At 41.3% G+C, this 19,716-nt stretch overlaps 1 protein-coding gene across 1 annotated transcript in view; it reads left to right on the forward strand.

Annotated features, from left to right (window-relative positions):
• insrb (insulin receptor b) overlaps positions 1–19,716 on the forward strand; it is a 72,942-nt gene that overhangs the window by 15,253 nt on the left and 37,973 nt on the right. Inside the window, exon 2 of the mRNA XM_070908805.1 lies at positions 6,751–7,299. Within this exon, the coding sequence (XP_070764906.1) occupies positions 6,751–7,299 (549 nt within the window). The remainder of the gene's footprint in view (positions 1–6,750; positions 7,300–19,716) is intronic.

Raw genomic sequence — 19,716 nt, forward strand, 5'->3', positions numbered from 1 at the left:
CAAGCACACAGTGTAAACCACAGTCGTCCTTTCAACAAAGCCTTGATTTGCTGTGTAGTAAATCTAAATCAAAATATAGCTTTCTCACTTGCCACCATATATCTTATTCTGAATTGTGTCCAGTTCAGTTTTTCTGTGGGATTGTGAGCCCAGACACATCTAAATCAGGGTTGAAAAACTAAAATATCAGTATTCAGTTTGTTCTGTTTTTCAGAATGGCACCTTTTTTATAATAAAAATCTGTTCAGTGGCCAAGTAGAGAATACATTTGACAGCTTAGTTTCAAATTACCTACTTGCACATCACGGAAAGCAGAAAGACTGAGTACATTAATCATATACTGTGTCACTATACAATACTTGCACTTTAAATGCGCAGTATTTAACATTATTATTAACCGCAATTTGCTCTAAAAGGGTCGTGTGTGAACAAGGAGCTTATGCCACAATGTCATAGTTAATGTCATAGTTAAGGGCTGAACAATATATCGTTTCAGCCTTAACACCGCAATGAAGGAACAGTTTTACTGCTTGATAGAAAATGAAAACTATGAGAATTCACTTTTCATGACTAACACTAAAAGTAAACAGTCAGTCCCTCTGATAAATGACATAATTTAGCCTAAATTAATTACAATTTGGTGACTGGGTTCACATGCATGCTCTTCCTGCACAACAAAAGAGCAATCAGTCATTCTCACAGCAGACTGAATGAAAGAAATACTTAAGAAGAATTGTTGGTGGGTAAAATATATCATTTATCTGCATATATCTGTCGAATTTCTTTTTTAAATATTGCAATCTATACTATAAAAATATACAATATTGTTAAGTCCTCTGCCATCCTGGCATATTGTATTACAGAGGATGGACCAGCAGAGGAATTAAGCAGTATTAGTGGTCACATCATATTAAAATAACATTAAGGCACACCTAGTGTAAAATAACATTCAGGCATTGCTTGTGTGAACAACAAAAGCTTCACTGAAACAGTTTCAGCAATTTATTCAGTTACTGTTACAGCATGAATGTGTGAAAAGACCTCATAACTATTCAAGCAGCACACAGTGACAAATGTCTAGACAGTATTTTTTTTTTTATGTGTTTGTTATCAAGAAAACTGACATCTCTGAGGATGCATTTCCTCAAAATGTCTGTATAAAATTTTGTAAAGGAACCGTTAATTTGTTAATCTCCTATTGAAGACTTAAACTCATTCACCTCGCTCCATCTCCAAGCTTTTTCCTCTTCTGTTTCTGTTTGTCTGACACCCCTCTATACGTCCCTCCTCCTCCTTTTCTCATTCCTGCTGCCAAATTAAGTGTCAAACAGACAGGGAAGGCGGGTGGATGGCCCACATTTCTCCTATAGAGGTCCACAGTATGGTACAGTACGTTCCAGTCTATGCCCTGTTATTCCATTCTCTGCTCTGCTCCGATACACCCCCCCCCTCCTCTCATTAGCGGCTGATTGAGTTGTTATTGTAATTAAGAGCTCCTGTACAGCCAGTGAGAGCACCAAGCTGTCTGCTAATGGGTGGTCCTCAGTAGGAGGGTGGGCTATAGAGGGGTCACGGTCATTGTCCACCAAACCCCCCACCCTCACAATGTCTACCAGGTTTTTTTATATAGTGTCTGTTTATGTAAGTCAAAATGTAAATTGCAGTTCACAGTGTAGTCTTTGTGTCAGAGCATTTTGTTTGACAATTTTCTTCCTTTTTAGATGACAAAAAATGAAACACTGCAGCAGGTGTCTTTCTCTTTCTAGATACTTGCTGTTTCTTTGTCTGTCTTTTTGTCCGATGTTTCTTATGTCCAGTCATATGCTCAGTTTGTTGAAGGTTTTTATATTGTAGGTTAACATATCCACCATACAGGTGCTTATTGTTGTGCTTGTGGCCTGTAGGTAACAACCCCCCTTGTGTGTCTGTGTGTGTGCCTGTTGCTTGTCATGTAACAGTGGTCCATAGCGGCCCTCCATTCATGCATGTGATCACCAACCGTCCTGTAGGTCCCTTACGTCACTCTGCGTTCCTGCCTTGGCTCAGGTTACACTTTCACCCTGCTCACTCCCCTCCCTTCACTTCTCTGCCCCCCTTCACCCCTTCTTCTTCTTCCCCTCGCGACCAGCTTCCCTCTTCTCACAGTGGCTCTCGCAGCCAACCCCCAACTACATAACAACCCTTCCTCCTCTCCACTCCTTAACTCTCCCTCCTTCTCCACCCCTCTTCCCCATCTGCCCCCCGATGACCCACGCTCCCCCTCACTCCTTCTCCCTCTCTCTCGTTCCTGTCAGTCGAAAACAAGACTCCATTTTGAGGAGGGAGCTCCCAGCAGCACCTTGTACTGCTTCCCCTCATGGCCCACTAACATTTCTTTGTGTCAATAAAGCTTTTCCAACAGGAGATGTGACATATGTGCTAGCCTGTTAGCATGCCGTGTGAGGAGACCTCCTTTCCAGTAACATATTTCTTACCTGCAGTGGGAAAAAATGCATTAATATAAAAAGGTCATGATTGTGTCCTCTTGGTGTGTCTTGAAGATCATTGTGGGCAGAGGTGAGTTGCACCCTGGCCCTGCTGGTGTTGTGTAACGTAGTTTGTTATGTTGTCGTGTTGCACAATAGGTATCCGGTTGGTGCTGCAGGCTGACAGCGAGTGGGTGGCCTGTAGGCCTGTTTGATGTGTCCAGGAGATAAGGCAGGAGGGGCTGAGAGGTGTAAGGTTGCTGTTATCACTGAGAATAAAACCAACTGCCACAGAGTGAAGGAAGAAGTGTGTTTTTGTGTTTTGGTTTCTGATACAGTATGTGTCTAATAAAGAGGGTGTGGCCAAGGCAAACTGGCTAGTTTGCGTGAATGTGTTGCTGTTGTTGTTTCAAACTCTGCTTTATCTGATGAGATGCTTGACAGCTGAAATGGATTTATTGTCGTATTTTATGAGTTGTTTTTGGCTGCTGGCAAGGCTGGCTGCAAGCGGAAGTGTTCAAAGTTGAGCTGGCTTTGGCCACGTCCACAGTAATGTGGATACATTTAAATACTCCATTTCAGTGTTTTCAATCCAAACTAGTGCTTCCTGATTGTTTTGACAAACATGGCAAGGTGCACAGTTTGTTGTAACTCTGCTGCACATCTTCTCACATTGTCAGATTGAAGGAAGTAATTTCTGTACATTTACACAATAAATGATGGATAGTAACGATCTTGTGCCCACTTGTTGCTGTCTGACCTATTTGACAAAATTAAACATGGACTGTTTCATGACTGTATTTACAAACTGTTTTTCAGAGACAAAGGCCAGTTTAAACTTCCAGAAAGTTGGGTGCTCCATCAGATTGGAAGCTCTGCTGCGCTGTTCTGGGAGTAGGGGTCAATGAGGGGGCACTGACCTGGAATCTGTGTCAAGTATTTTAGTACAACTCATTTAGTTTTGAAAATCTTGGGGGGCTTCTTTCTTGTGAAGTTTGTGTGCACTACTGCTAACATAATGCTATGGACAGCTGTTGCCTTTTATGTATGTTTGTCCAGTTGTGGGAATGTAGTGTGACCCGACCTTCCTCTAGTTTATGGTCTTCCAGTGGATAGTGGATCACCATGACACATATGAACACATTTGGATATCCAATCAGCTACTCTAAAACTAAATAATTAACAGTATGGCTGCACTTGTTGGCTGTTGTTAGCTACTGTTTAGTGTCACACAATCTCACAATTAATTTTATCTTAAAGGTTTTGTCTCCATGTCAAATAAGATAACTGTTACCAACATACCTGCCTACGTTTCATCACTCTTTTGTCTTTTGATTTTTACATTTAGTCTTGCTATCATGTGTATATTTTTATCATCGGTTAAAAGGTTTTTGGATAGGCTATATAGAATTGTGAAGCTATAGTCACATTCACAGAAAATTAAAATCAAGAGCTAATATACACATTCTAAAAATAATGTGAAACACTGATGCCTTGCATGGATATTCAAATATATATTCCAAGGTAATAACAAGAGGCTACCAGTTGGCATTTAACAAAATCCGTTCTGACCATTTGGTATGTTGGTTTGACATTTTCCTCATCTGAATAACTGACCCCTATTGCCAACATGCTGTTGTAGTAAACAACATGGTTTTATTTGGCAGTGTAGTGATTACAGGCTTTACTGGCTCCTATCCATTATTAGAAGTCACTTAAACTGTTCCGCTGATGTGCTGCCGGTCAGAGTTTGTATCTGGGTTGTTGACATGTTTGTCTTGCTAACCATTAACAGAATGGGAAGTTAATAGGTAGCTTACACCTGGGAAATGACGAGGGCCAATAACAACTCAATAGAACCAAGTAGTCCATGGCAATGAATCTAGACTTCTTTTTCTATTTTAAGATGCATGTTGTAGTGGGATTGATTATTTTTTGCAAAGTGGTAGTCGGGGATTGACCGTGATAGAGGGGGAAAATATCAAAAGGTGGCGAGCAGATGAGGTTCACACCATTAAGAGGCATTGAAGACACTTACAGAGTGAGTGTGATTAGGAGGTGTGTGTGTCTATATCATCGATTGAAAGCAGCAGACTAGATGGAGACCATTAGATCGCTTCTGTCACTAGGAGCTCATTTTACCCTACATGCACCAGCTCAGGCCCCTTTTCATGACTTTAGTTTTTAATTTTATATTGATGACTAATTTGATTAACATAATGGGTTTATTTTATTGAATATAATTGGCTTCCTGTTTATTTGTGATGGTTTGTACTGATTTTGCGAGGAACAGCATTTCATTCAGCCTCTTAAAAGTACAAGCCGTTCTTTTCTAGTTCTCGGTGCTGCAATTATAATTCAGTACATGACTGATGTTTTTTTCTTGTACTGGAAACAAGTTTGTAATGTTCCATTAACAAATTGCATTTAAATCCAATCTTCCTGCTTGTTGGTTGTTGTCCACAACCATCTGCTTTGGGTCATTATGGCTGCTGGTAGTATTGATGATACAGTACATGCTTGGTTAAGTCATGTGAACAAATTAGTATTATACGTGTCACCCCTACTAGTGTGTTTAATGAGTATGTTCACTGAATGTAAATGGGTGTGTTGAAGCTGTAGAATTTGTGCGCATTTATGCAAATGTTCCTCTCATTTTAATAGCATGTTCAAACATTATCCGTCACGTCAAGCAGTAAATCATATCTCTTTCACTCAAAACAGCAAGTCTGTTCACATGACCTGACACTTGCTTTGACTACGTGTTGACAGACAAGCCTGTTCGTATTTTTGGTTGATCTGGTAAAGAAACATCCAATCTGTGTGATTTTTATTAAAGACGATTCAAAGGAAGAGGAAGTTTGGAGGAAAATAATTGTGGTGATGAATCTGGGCTATGCTTAGGAGGTGTCTTCTTAGTTTCTATGCTGCATTATTGATTGCAGTTGAGAGAACAATACGTCTCAGACCTTTTACAGACCATTTCAATAAACGTGCTAGTCGATTACTCACCCATGATTGATGCACTGCTTTTACAACAGATCATGTGTGAGCGGTATTGTCGCTCTTTGTCCTCTTGGTCAATTTGTAAACCTGGTTTTTAAAAGAAGATAGAATAAAATTAGTTAAGCTTTCTGATATAATCGCAACAATAGAAATCATGTTTTCATTTTAACACTTGACACTCTTAATTTAAGCTATTAGGTGTTCTCTACTCCCACTTTGTAGTTTTCCTTTAACTGCTGAGGAATACATTGGCAATGTGCATCTTACTATTTGTAGCAAGCAGCAGCATCATGCCTTTTCTCTCTGTACATCTCCTGAAGTAACTGTCCCCTAATGAATTCTCCACTCCTCTCATCTGTCTGTGTGTCTGTGTGTGTCTGTGTGTGCGTCTGTGTGTCTGTGTCTGTGTGTGTGTGTGAATAGTCCAAATGTGGGCTTGTGTGTGTGTGTACAGCAGCTAAAGTATGAATGAGCATGGATAAGCATTTTGCTTCTAGGCTTCATTTCTCTTAACCCTTTCATGTCTGCTTCATTCAGATCAGACAGTGCCATACAATAATTTCCTCTCTGGGGAAATACTGCTCGAGCCAATGAGAAGAGAGGGAGTCTGTGTCTGTGTGTGTGTGTGTGTGTGTGTGTGTGAGGGAGGGGGGGGGGGGGAGAGGGAGAGGGCACTTGTGGCCACTCAGATTATAGAATTGTAGAGGGAGACTGTTCATGAATGGCTCTGCTCTACTTAATGCAGATCACTAGTGGTTTCATGGCTTAAATGGGGGAAAAAGAAGGATCTGTTGATGTTCATATCCGGTTGTTTTAATACTGTTGCAAATCGCAGACAACTCTTTAGCCTGTTTGGCCTGAATGACATGTTTCTCCATTTTTACTGTGATGTGCTCTCTTCATTTGTTTTTGTAGAAGTCATTAAAAACAAACTGTTATATTCATCCATTTTACATCAATGATGTCGACTAATCTGAAACGATAAGTCGATGAATCAGTTCCTCAGTTTAACACAATACAGTTTAACAGCATAACAAATTACAACCTCCAAAATGACCGTAAAGTTGAATTAACACTTCTCTAAAACAGTTTCAACAAAAAGTGAACATTATAACCTTCATGAAGGTGGGATTTTCCAGGGCTGTTGCGTTAGTTTTAGCTAGGTGTATCTAATAAACTGTCAGCTGAGTGTAAATGCATATTTGCTGACGTGCTCTGTTGTGTTTTGTGACTGGCTCATTATTGTTTCTCACAACTCCCTCCCTTTCTGTCCTTCCAGTCTGCCAGAGCAAGGACATCCGGAACAATGTGACCAATCTCCAGTCATTGGAGAACTGCACCATCATCGAGGGCCACCTGAAGATTCTGCTCATGTTTAAGACCAAGACCGAGGACTTCCGGGGTCTCAGCTACCCGAAGCTGCGAGTGGTGACCGACTACGTGCTGCTGTTCAGGGTCTACGGCCTCGAGGCCCTCAGCGATCTCTTCCCCAACCTGACGGTGATCCGCGGAAACAACCTCTTCTTCAATTACGCTCTCGTCATTTATGAGATGCTGGAGCTGAAGGAGGTGGGCCTCCACAATCTTATGAATATCACCCGGGGCGCCGTGAGGATCGAGAAGAATCCAGACCTTTGCTACCTGGCCACCCTGGACTGGTCCAAGATCCTGGACTCTGTGGAGGACAACTTCATCGTGGCCAATAAGAATGACAGAGAGTGTGGAGATGTGTGTCCCGGCACGGCCCAAGGTCAGACCATCTGCCCACAGAACACCATCAACGGACACTTCAGGGGACGATGCTGGTCACAGAACCACTGTCAGAGAAGTAAGTGTATATGTGTGTTAATGTGCGTTTATTCTCTCTTGTTTTTCTCCTCATACGCTTCTTTATACCAGAGGTTTTCAAACTGTGATCCACGCCTCCCCAAGGGGGTGCGGGAGAGAACTGAGGCAGTTGGCGTCAATATTTGTACTCCTTCTCTGAGTCATAACTCGGTCAAATCTGAACACACAGACATGATGCACATGTTTTTAGGTTCAGTGTGACACTTCACTTTGCTTAGAAGGCATAGCTCCTTATAACTCAAGAACTTGCCTGAGAATCATCAGGATTTTAAGTTTTCTTCAGTGTCAAAATAATCCAGTGATTGTTGTCTATACATCCATGGGTACATTGCAAACAGGAACTGCTAATAGCTAATTTGGATACTTTTTAATGGTATCAATTTGTCAAAATGTAAAAAAACAACAGTGCTCAAGTTATACCCCACTGCTAACTAACTCACTCCATGGCAACAATATGCTTCCTGTTTACATCCCCAGCAGTTGTCTCAAAATTTTCTGAGGGGAGGCTCCACAGTGTCAGACTTGGAAAACCCCTGCTTTATACCAATTATACTTGACAAATTAAAAAAAGATTGACATATAGGCCTATGTATGGAGCAGTGGAAAAATATCCATATTGACTAGCTGTTGTGTGCAAACATGGTAGTGTAACACCTTTCCAGAATCCATCACGCTGCTTGTTGTAAAGTGCTCCATTGAGACGCATAATGAGAATATGCACTAGAGATTTTTTCCTCCCCAAAATCAATTGAGACGACTGATGTTTTCATTCCAAATGGTTTATATAATGATGTCTATGATGCGGAGGGTTGCTCCAAATATCAGCAGCCAGGGGTCGCAGACTCACTCTGATTAGCATTCATTGACTGGTGCATTGTGGGCAAGTGATCTGTAATTATAGGCTCAGGATCTGCTTGATGTGTGAAATGACTCAACTGCATTGTTGAGTTAGGGAACTGCAAACTCAAAGGTAGGCATTATGGGAAAGAAAATGTAGCGCAACAAAGAGTAAGAGAGTTGATGGACAGGGATAAACAGTGTAGTACACTTGTTTGTCAGAAGTTGTACAGATTTTCTCTCCTTTTAGTAAAAAAGAGCTGTGGGTTTTCTCGGTGCTACAGCCAGCTGCCTGTGTGTCGGCCAGTCAGTCTTTCCTCTCTTACCATAAACATAGAGAATTACTTCTATTGTAAGACACACAGAGAGAATGCTTATTATTTTTTGAAGGCGATTATAGCTTGTGTTGTTTTTTCTCCTCTGTCCCTGTGTCTGACAGAAAGGCTAGCGCTCAAAGCGTAACGACCTCGGCCATGTTTATACTTTAACATCGACTGTTGCAGCCCGCATATAATGTTGGCTCCTCGACTTTCTGCCAGGTCTCACTGTTGGGAAAGTTAATACAGGAAACGGCTCTCTTTGTTTCTCAGTCTCTGTCTCTATACACACACAAGCACACACATTGTCAAGTGTGTAAAAGTTTTGACTTAGACAAGATGTACAGCATTCAATTTTGTTTTAATAGCTAGGTCAAAACAAAACAACATCAGATTTCTAATGAGGTCAAAATTCAAGTGTAAGGCAAATAAAAGGAAAAGCTGTTGCTGTGGGTCTGTATTTATCAAAGAAGTGACATTTTAGATTCAAGTGAAAGATAAAAGTAAAAATATTTCACTTATAATGCTATTTGCAAACTTAAGAATAAAAGCTATTTATCAAACTTCTCATGACTGAAAAATAAATTTAAGAGCGCTCCAAAGGTCTCTTAAGTTGGTTACAAGTAGATCCTAGATGTTTGCCATACAGAGACAGAGGTGAGCACACATCTGTCTGAGGCATGTTTTGGAGTGGTTGTACAAAATATTGTTGGTCATGATGAATTATACATTAGTTGAAGCAATATGTATAATTCAGAAGTGGTGGTAGTTTTAGCCTATTCTTTGCATTTGAACACTTAATATTCACTGCCTGCACTAAATTCTCCTTAGAACTTTTTTACTGCTAAGTTGAGCTTTCTTAAGGACTTGATTTAAAGTGCCCACCCCCTGACCATTTAAAAAAAAAAAAAAAAAAACCCCACTGATTAACAGAAGTGGGTGTACAGTACGTCAAACAACCTGAGCACATGTGCGTTCATGTCTCCTTTGCTTTGGGTAGGCCAGGGGAGCAGGTGTGACGCTGTGCTCTGCATCACATGACCAGCACCAGTTTAGTCAAGAGCTGTGTATCAAAGCAGGAGCCATTTCTAGAACATGACGCAATGGCTGTCTGGGGGGGGGGGGGTGTACACTTACAGTGAATGTTTGCGAGTGTTTGATACATATATATATATATATATATATATATATATATATATATATATATATATATATATATATATACTTAAGTGCCTGTCCCCACTGGAGGTGAGAGCCACAGTTCTACATTCCTGTAGACATGTTTTTAGCTTGCAGCAACAAAACTCTCCAGACTTTAAGCTAAACTAGTGCTTTTGTCAAGCTTATAACAGTAAATGTAATATTAGCAGTGAGTTATGAAACAGTGTAATACCACTTTATGCAGCCTATTGCAGGTGTAGCAGTATCCATGACATGTTTCAGCCCCACAGGTCAACCTAGATGAGGTAAAATAATGAGATGTGAACCTGGAGAAAGAAATGTGTTATTTGCTTGTGCGGTGATATACAGTGAAACACATGCTGGGTGGTGGCGTGAGGAAACTGTAGAATCTTTAATTAGGGCTTCTGTGAATGAAAACTCACAGTTTACAAACTTGAATACGCACATACACACACATGTGTGCGAGTGCAGGGCGGAGGAACATTAGATGGGGCATTAAAGTTTATGTGTGAGTGGAAACTGTGGGGTTGTTTTTGTTGTGTTTTTACAGGGTTCCAGTTGCCTTAGGTAAGAGCCAAGGGAGAGCCTGCATTCCTCTGATCTTACACATGCTCCTTACAAGCAGGAAAACCACTGTGAGTGTGTGTGTGTGAACCAAGACATGTCATGTTTAACTGTGCAGGACCCTTAAGTGACATGTTGACAATCCAAACAGCTTGGAGAGTGTATGAGATCTGACATTCATTGCCCCGTCCTATTTTCTACATTTTGTAAGTGTGTGTATCTGATGCACATCTGTATTTTGTGTGTATGTGTCTCCTGTATATTTACAACTTTGCACAGGTAGCTGTTCGGATGTGGAGGTCAGTCCAGTTGTAGCTTTTGTCAAGTGCACTCAGGCTGCAATTTTCTCAGCTTTTACAAGCTGTCATCAGTCACTGTGGCTTTGTTGCCTGATTGAATGTTGGTGGTTGCTTGCTTTGCAGTAGCGCAATAGCGAATTTCGATCTATGGTGGTAGATTTGTGCAGACTGTGTTGTGCTGTAGAGCAGGGCATCAGAAGTTCCCAGTTTATGACATAGATGCTGTGTTTTCAAGGAATCAAATTTTCCGAAAGCTTTAATACATTGGATTCCTTCAATCATAAGTTAATTTCTGTGAACTGTTGAAATGTCATTAAGTGGTGAATTTCTAGCATACACGAGCCATTCTGCTGCTGACCCTGCGCATGGATGTCCCTATGGAAAACCGAGAATGAAAATAATAATTTCTCAGTCAAGGATCATAAGTATAAAAAAATGTTTGCTACTGGTGTTGAAATACCAGATTGGCAAGAAAAAGAAGAGAGCTGAAAACACTTTTATAGAAGCGAGGGGGAAGGTCAGCTCTGAGATCGATGGGGTTCATGGATCACTGGTACCTGCTGTGAGATAGACAGGATACTGTATGTAGGCATGCGGATGCAACTTGTGCACCCACATGTTTGCACATGATGCATTCAGGATATGTAAAATGACAAAAAGCTGGGTTAGTCTTTGAAACTGGTGGAATCCAAAATTAATGCGATGGAAAGCTGTTGCTTTCTATCTTCGACTCTTTGCTGTCTTTGCACTTATTGGTTTGGTTTTGAGATAAATGTTCACCTCTTATCTAATTTATACTTATTAATTAAAAAAACTTGTAACTGTTATGGCCTTTTTAATGTAATAGTGGAGACATTTTAATTGTGTTAAAATGAAACACATTCCCACTAACAGTTGGTTAAATAAATAAAAAAATAATAGAATAAATAAAAAGGAAGCAAGAGAGCTGCATTTATAGACGAGGCAGAGCTATATTTACAGATGGATAGTAGATGCATACAAAGGCAGATTGCTGGATGGAAATCAAGCACACAAGGACTGGATTTACAAAAGAGAAGTAAAGCGAGAGAAACGTACAGATAGAAAGGAAGTAAGGGTAACATTCACAGATGAGAGTAAGAGAGCAAACAGTTGATCTCCTGTTGAGGTAAGGCTCTATCTGTAGCTGAGGCCTGGCACACTGTGTTCAGCCTCACAGACACCAGCCAGCACTGTGCTTGCACAACTCACGCACGCAAAAACACACACAGGAGAGAAAGCTTTTCAGGTCAAAGTTCACTTTGCCTGCGCCTACCTGCTTTGTTGTTTTACTGAGGTTTTCAGACGCACACACTACCACACAGAGTCACAGCTTCACCTCCCAGTTACACGTATCACTTCAGACTGTCACAGTCACACAGGTTAAAGCCGCACTGGTGGTCAATCTAAATGGGTCAAATGGGATATTGTGCAGCTTTGAAAAAGCTTCTCTACTGGGGATGGGAATTTAATTTTGTTATTTGGATGTTTAAAAGGCATTTAACTCACTTCCAGACTTTTGTAAAAACAAAGAGGGAGTACAGGAGTGGTTGAGAATGAGAGAGAGCGTGAGGAGAATTAAAAATGAAACTTTATGGAGTTGACCGTATGTAATGTATGTAATTCGTTAACGTTATTTCCATGGTTCTACAGTTGTAGGTGTGAGCAGTGTTCACCAGAGATAATGTTCAGAAAACATTACATCTAATGAAAGGGTTATCAAACGTTTTGGAATTTGTCTCTTAAAATAATACTTACATGCCCACATTTAGAGAGGGTTATTGGCCACTGTAATCATTCCTCCTGCCCATACTGGCCATGAAGCGATCCTGTCCCAATGCAACTACACTATAAGCCATCCTTCTGTACAAGTTCAGCCGAAGCCATCTTTGTTCTAGTAGTTGTGTCCAGGACATATCATGTTGCCGCTGCTCAGAATGGGAGCAAAATCTGTCGAAACACATTTATTTTTAGAATTTGGTATTTAGTCCCACATATAACCCCCCATATATTTTGTATGGATTATTTTGTGTGTTCCCTGTTTTCAGTCTCGGGGCAACAAAGCAAATACACGTTTCCTAAATGTTGAACTAGTCCTTTAATATCTGGGTATGTTGCCATTAAATGGTATCACTATGTTTTTTCTCTAAGGTGATTATAATAATCATAATTGATTAATAGAAATTGTGATCAATAACATTTCCATTAGTCTTTTTTTCTCCTGCTATCAAATGGAACTGGATGGTCGGCGTGGATAAGATGAGGGCCCGATGAGGAGGCCAGGAGGGGAAGAGAAGGGGTTGGGCAAAGCAAAATAAACAGAGCAAAACAAACATGGCGGGGCGTTTCAAGTGTGGCTCCCAGGTACACACACAGACACGCACTCAAAAACCACACGTACACACTCTTTTGCCAGAGTGGCAAGTGGCCAAGCTAGAGGAGGCTAAAGAGAGAAAGAAAATGACAGTATTAGGGATGGAGGCGCTCAATGGAGCGTGCAGTTGGCCTGCGCCCACAACCAAACAAAAACACTTAGCTAGCCCAGCCTCTTAATTGGGGTGTAAAAGTGTCTCTTCTCAGTCTGCTTCCAGACTCGCTTCTCTCTCGATCTCATCTTCTCTTCTGTCTTTCTTCGGTTCACTTTCTGCAGTTGTTTCTAATGAAAAGTAAATGAAAGAGTTTTCCTGGAGCTGGTGTTCTTAATTAGCCATTTAGTGCTCAGTGACACAGGGAACACAAGAGCATAAACACAGGAGACAGACTGCTTGAGAGTGCTACGCTTCCTGTAAAAGGGGTTCACGTGTCACAAAAGGGAGAAAAACGCCGCATGATTTCTGCATGTTAGTGTGAGTCCAAGGAGGCAAAAAGAAGATTATGAATCTGACCAGAGATTTGATACCAGCTTTTGGCACTTAAGAGTTGCTATAGACACATTTCGGTTGGTACCAAATAAAGTATTGAGGTGCTATACCCAGCTGTAGTTTCAACAGTCATAATTATAAATACATAAATACAATAAATACTAAAGCTGATAACATCCGACCAATGCTATCTGCAGGCATAAGACAGAGCAGATAAAGTGCTGGCCTGTAAGTAATATTCAGATTATAGTATAGTGTATATTTTGTAAATGTCCACATGTGTATTCAGTGAGAACTATCAGAAGAGTTAGAATTGTTTGAAAATGATTAAATTTGTCGTGTGAAGCAACAACCTTTGCACATATATTGAGTCACTGCTCTCAACTCATGAGCCTCCATCTGGAGGAGGAGGCTTGTTGTTTTTCCTGTATGCCTACCACATGCCAATCACCTGTCTCTGTCTGATCACACAGACGCAAACACACTCGCACACTAATTCTCTTTCCCTCTGGTGATCAACAGTGTATAGCTTGAAGACGAGAAGAAAATACAAACAGTAAATACCTAAAGGGCATATTTGCACATTTGTCTCACTGTGTTGGAAAATGAAACTTAAACAGTGTGGAGCCCTGGGGCCACTTCAACTCTGACCCAGATGCTTTTCCAGTGAGAGGGGACATGAGCTAGAAACGCTATCCTTTGCTGTCTTTTCCTTCACTGGAATTAACTTGGCTGCCTGGAAGTAGGAGCTTGTTTTACAGTTAACTAAGTAACTTGTACAAAGTAAGAGGAAAACAAAATACTGAACAAATATGATGGTATAGTGTCGGCATTTGTCAATCGTGCCATTTTTGCAAACATATAGTGAGGTGTTCAGCTTGAGATATGCTTGCAGGACTTGAGAGAGTCTGGGACACATTGGTTCACACCAGCACTGAGGTTAGGGCTTTATCATTACAGCCAAAATTAGTGTCTAGCTTCTAGGTGTTATGATCCCAGTTATTAATTACAGTTATTTACAGCCCTGATAATAGTGGAAATAAATGTAAAATTTGCAGCACATTTCGGGAAATTGGTTCTCTTCCATAGTGAAAAACGTGAACCTTTTTGTCTTCTTTCTGTTCATTTAAACAGGAAGAAGTAGAGAGCAAACACTGGAAGGATAGTATTTGAATCGTTTCCAATTTCCTTCTCCGTTCCAGTTTCTGAGTAAAGTGAATTTCAAGTGATGTGATCCTGATAGTGATACACTCTTACACACAGAAGAGAGAGCTGCGAACATTTCTCTCTCATTTATTGCTATAGACACATGCAAGCTCCTCTTTGATGCTGTCCATTTGTGATAGTTAAAGCTTTTCTGTGGTGGCTTGCCTCACATCAACACACTCACACACACACACACACGTGCTCACACTCACTGGTGTTTGAATTACCATGAATATCTTATAAGGGACAAGGAGTGAGAGGAAGAGACAAAAACTGAAAGAGAGGGGAAGAGAAGAGGGAAGGAAGGATGGAAACAGACAGATGGAGCGGGAGAGTTAGTAATCGTGCTCTTGTGTTTTTCTTCCTGGCAGCTTGCATCCTTGTTAACAAATCCAAATTAACTTTGATAAGCTGGCATCAGTTATATACGTGTGTGTGTGTGTGTGTATTTCCCTCTACCCGCTCTATTCGTGCAGCGAGTGCAGTAACAGGCAGGCAGTGCTAGCCGAGCGCCACAGGGGATCTGGAAAACTCTCTCTCCTCTCTCCTCCAGCTCATCAATGGATGGGCACTCCCACATCCTGCTCTACACACTCACACACACTGTATGAGTGCACATGCAAGTGTAACGGTACACATTCAGATAGACACATGCACAACAAACGCACACTTGCACAGAGAGCCAAGTGGAGCACAAACGTACACATGAGGCTAAGTGGAGCTGCTGACACTGCTGCCCACTATTCTAACATGGGATTGGCTGTTAGTAGAGATATAAGTAGCCTATAGTGTGGAGAGGATTGGGGCTTCTGAGGATGCCAACATGCTGGAAGAAGATGTATGGCTACTGTTGCCGCAATGTGTTGTGTTTTGTTGTGTTAAGTCATTCCTTGTCTCTTAATGCCATCTTCTTTTGCATTTTTTTACACATTTTACTTTTGTTAACTTAAGACAAGGGATATTGAGAAGGAAACTGATATACCATCCCACTGAGGGTAATGGTCTGATTCCCTCTGTGCTCGAGTGGTTTGATGTGTGTTTTTCTGTGAGAATTTGTGTGTGTGAGCTGCAGAGGAAAGCATGTTGGCAGGCAAGTGGTTGTTGCTGCCTGAGCTGTCTGAAAGGACTTCCTCATTACTTCCTGCCTTTGTCCAAAGTACTTCCTACTGCCGAGCTGTACAACTGGGCCCAGGGGGAAGGCTGGCGGGCGAAGAGAGTGGGAGTGGGGGTGGTATTATTTACATGTGAGAGAAAATGAAAGGAAAAAAAAGTTAGATGAATGGATCACAGTTCTCTAGATCCGCAACCCTTTAACAGAAATGCCAAGCTCTGTCAGTGCTACAAATGTTTATTTGCTTAATCGTTTTGCAAGCCTCCAGCAAACGCAAACCCCCAGGTTGTGAACCAGTTTGTCAGAAAATAGAATACAGGCAGCTGAGACGAGAGGTGAGCCGTGAGGACTGCATGAAGTGTTTGTGTGTGAAGAGGAAAAATAACATAACCCTCCCTCTGGTCGAGGGAAGGGGATTGTTTTCAGGTGTTTGGCCAGATCAGATGACTGCCTGCTTCCACTTCTGACATCAACCCCCCCAACACACGCACATAAACACACATGCACACTTGATAGTGAAGACACAGTCTGATCAACAGTAGCCCCATGTCCTAGTCTTGTGCCAACACGGTCCAGTGCTGACTTGTCAACTGACAAATACAACCAGTCCTAACATGGCAACCAGTACATCTGACAATTGATGCCAAGTGAAAAATCCTTACAATCTTGCACCACACTCAACATGTGCACATGTGCGTGTGGTGTGGTCTTTGTTTACAACAGTGTCCTTATTAGCACAGTAAACGTTTTTGTAATCTCCTAATAAAGTCAATTTTGTAACTGACACAGTAATCGAACTCACTTGGGTCATACAGCACTTCTTGGATGCACACAGTTTTATATTTCATATATATGTGTATATATATATATATATATAAAAATAAAAAATATATATTCTTTCAGAATACACATTGCATGAAATCTGCAATCGGAAGCCTATAATGAAGTTTGACAGTTGTCATAAAGATTTTCACATTAATAAAGTAAAACTAAACTTAGTAAAGGATTTAATAAAATGAGAAGTGTTTATTATAACAGTCCCTCTATAAACACAGCTCAGCCTAAAATGAAGTGATGTTTTGTAACTCAGTCAAAGCAGATACAGTCCCTACCTGTACATCATTAACTCACTGTACAGGGAAGTTAATGATGCTGCTTCAGCGGAGCTAGGAAACTCTGTCTATGTTCATGCATACATGAGCTCAGAACTGCAGCTTAACAGAGTCTGGAACCACTGCTACTACTATGTACTGTATTTGGAATATGTGATGCTTATGCTTAGTCAAATACTTGGAATTTCATGGGTGGCTTTGCGGTGATACAACAGCTTGGCTGAAGGGGTTAGGAGGGGTGTTTGGACATTTGAAAGTCTCTAGAAGTCTGCTGTTACATCACCTTCTTGGTAAAGCAGAGTTTCCCACAGGTTGAGATTGTATTCGTGGCGGTGTGTGGGTTCTTGAGTTCATGCACATCTGACACTTGAAAAATTATTATTCTGCTTTTTGATGATTTATTTCTTGCTGTTTTGACCATGTGTACACGCTGATTTGGTCGAGCAAGAACAGTCAAAACAATTGTGACTTAAATCTTAAAAACATGCGTGTACTAAAGGAAGCCCTCAGTGCTGGAAATCATCTTTGTTTCTAAACTTGCTTTTCCTGAATTTAACTTGTTTATCCTCATATGACCTCCCATCCTTGAAGTTGCTTCCAAACCCAACTCTTTCCATGTAGTTCTGTCCAGACCCAGCTCACTTCACTTAATGTCATGTCCTTGGCTTTCAAGACATGGATCTTTTCCTTGAACCATTTAACAGGTTTCTCTTAGCGCAAAAAACCCAGTGCCCTCCAGGGAGTCCAGCCCTACCCAGAATGTGTTAAGTGTCTGGGAATCAGTAAACGGGAGCTTTGATGGTGACCAGCACTCCTGTGCAGGCTGTAATGGTGCAGTCCACAGAACCTCTGTCTATTTAAGGCGATACTTGTGACACTAGGCTCGGTGGTCGCGGGGGGGGGGGGGGGGGGGTGGATGGACGGACAGATGCAAGGGTGCATTATTTGAAGAATGTGACCCTGAGTTGACCCACCTAGGTCATAGGTGAGCAAGTAGAGGCTTGGGGGCAGATAACGGGGGTCAGAAACCAGTGGGCCATTTGCTGGCCATAACTACAGGGTAGGACATGGACACATACATGCAAGCACATGTGCACGCACACACATTCCAGGAGGGCTCACAAAGACAGGAAGTGCTAATGTGGAACATGGACAGGTGTGTGTGTGTGTGTGTGTGTGTGTGTGTGTGTTGTTAGTGTTTTTGCCTAGCAGCAGGGACACACAGGGAGAAATAGTTTTTCTTCTTCCCTCTTCATAACTCTACTGCTAACATCTAGACGTAAAATCATATATTTGTCCAGGATAATGTATATGAAAGAGTATTAATCTGCCAGCTCTGGAGCAGATTTAAAACTGTCTTCTCCCAGTAAAGTGTCCTTAAAGTCTGGCTAGCTGCTCAGTAGTCTGTAATTAAGTTTTTTTTTTTAAGAGTTTTTTTCTCCCTTTTGTCTCCCCATCTGGAGCACCTGGAGCAAGCTTTGACCTTAAATGTTGAAGTAAGATATCTCATAAAGAAATCCAGTATCTTGTAAGGAAATGGTGCCATGAAGCATTTTGTTATAACAGGAGCCAGTTCCGTCTGAATCTCTCTGTTACGCTGAACGGCTCAGTGGCTGTGTCACCCCTACACTGTTGGCATCAGTACACAGACTGGCATGAGTCCAATTTGCAAAACAGGTACTTTCCTCTGACCTGTGCCTTGTATCACTTGTTGTGTTTGTATTGAGACATGGAGCATTACTCAGGAGCTGTTAGGAGAAATCTGTAGAATCTGTTGTGAAACAAGTGTGATAGGAAACATTTACACAGAAGCGTGTTACATGGGTAACATTCACGTATGAGTAAACGCAACTTGTCAGATAAATAGCCAGATAAATCTTTGTGCCAACAGTGTGTGTTTATGTTTAAGTGTCATGCGTTGATACATAGGATATGAACATATGAACCCTGGTTTAGGTAATGGACAAAGGCTGAGTGGAGGTCACAGAATGACTTTTACTAAAGCTGTAGCTATTTTTTTCTCTTTTTCACCAGTTGTTACTTCAGCTGAACGTGCGGCCTACCTCCTGCTGCGGTCTTGAAACACTATAGAGTTGTTTTTATTCTGCCTCTCCACTCATCTGTCCTGATCATGCCAGAACGGTCCTGTCGTATAAAAGTGATGTTGTAAAAACATTAAGCTCTTGGCTGCCTGTGCCATCTCCACTCTCTTCCTGATAGCTTGAGTGGTAATATATATTTGCAAGACGGATAAAAAAAAAGCTATGATAATCTTTCTCTCTTTGCCTAAATGCATCCCTCGATGATACCAGTGTTGACAGAGTTATAAGACTGCAGTAAGAAGGGTTGCTGCTGTTCCATGGTCATCTCTATCTCTCTTGCAGTACAGTGTCTTTATTGAACAGTAATAAAAAAAGTGTAGCACAGGACAAGACTGCAGTCATACTCATAGTATGTATTCCATGCACTTCACCATCTCTTCTCCTTCCCTCACTACACTTTATGTAATTTTACCAACATGGTTGGGATGTCTAGTCATCTAGTCATGTGTGGAAAAGCCTGTAAAAAGGGTCAGACACCGCTAAAACAGAATGATGAAGAAGAGAAGATATGGTCTTTCCCTGTCTTTTTCTTTTTCTCTCTCCATTTCTCTTCCCTGCTGCTGTTGCTCCACCTCATGTGAAAGATCCTCCCTCTGCTCTCCCTCCCTTCTCCTTTTTTCCTTTCTGTCCCTCTGTTCCTTTGCTTTGTGCCCTCTCCCTCCCTCCCTCCCTCTCTCCCCCTCTTCCTTCCCCTTGCACACTGTGGTATGCAGACATGCAGGAATTTTTGGGCCTCAAAATGATAGACCAAACTTGTCAGCCCTGGCTCCTGTTACTAAAGATGGCTG

This window comes from Enoplosus armatus, chromosome 7 (genome assembly GCF_043641665.1).
Source record: "Enoplosus armatus isolate fEnoArm2 chromosome 7, fEnoArm2.hap1, whole genome shotgun sequence".
Lineage (NCBI taxonomy): Eukaryota > Metazoa > Chordata > Actinopteri > Centrarchiformes > Enoplosidae > Enoplosus > Enoplosus armatus.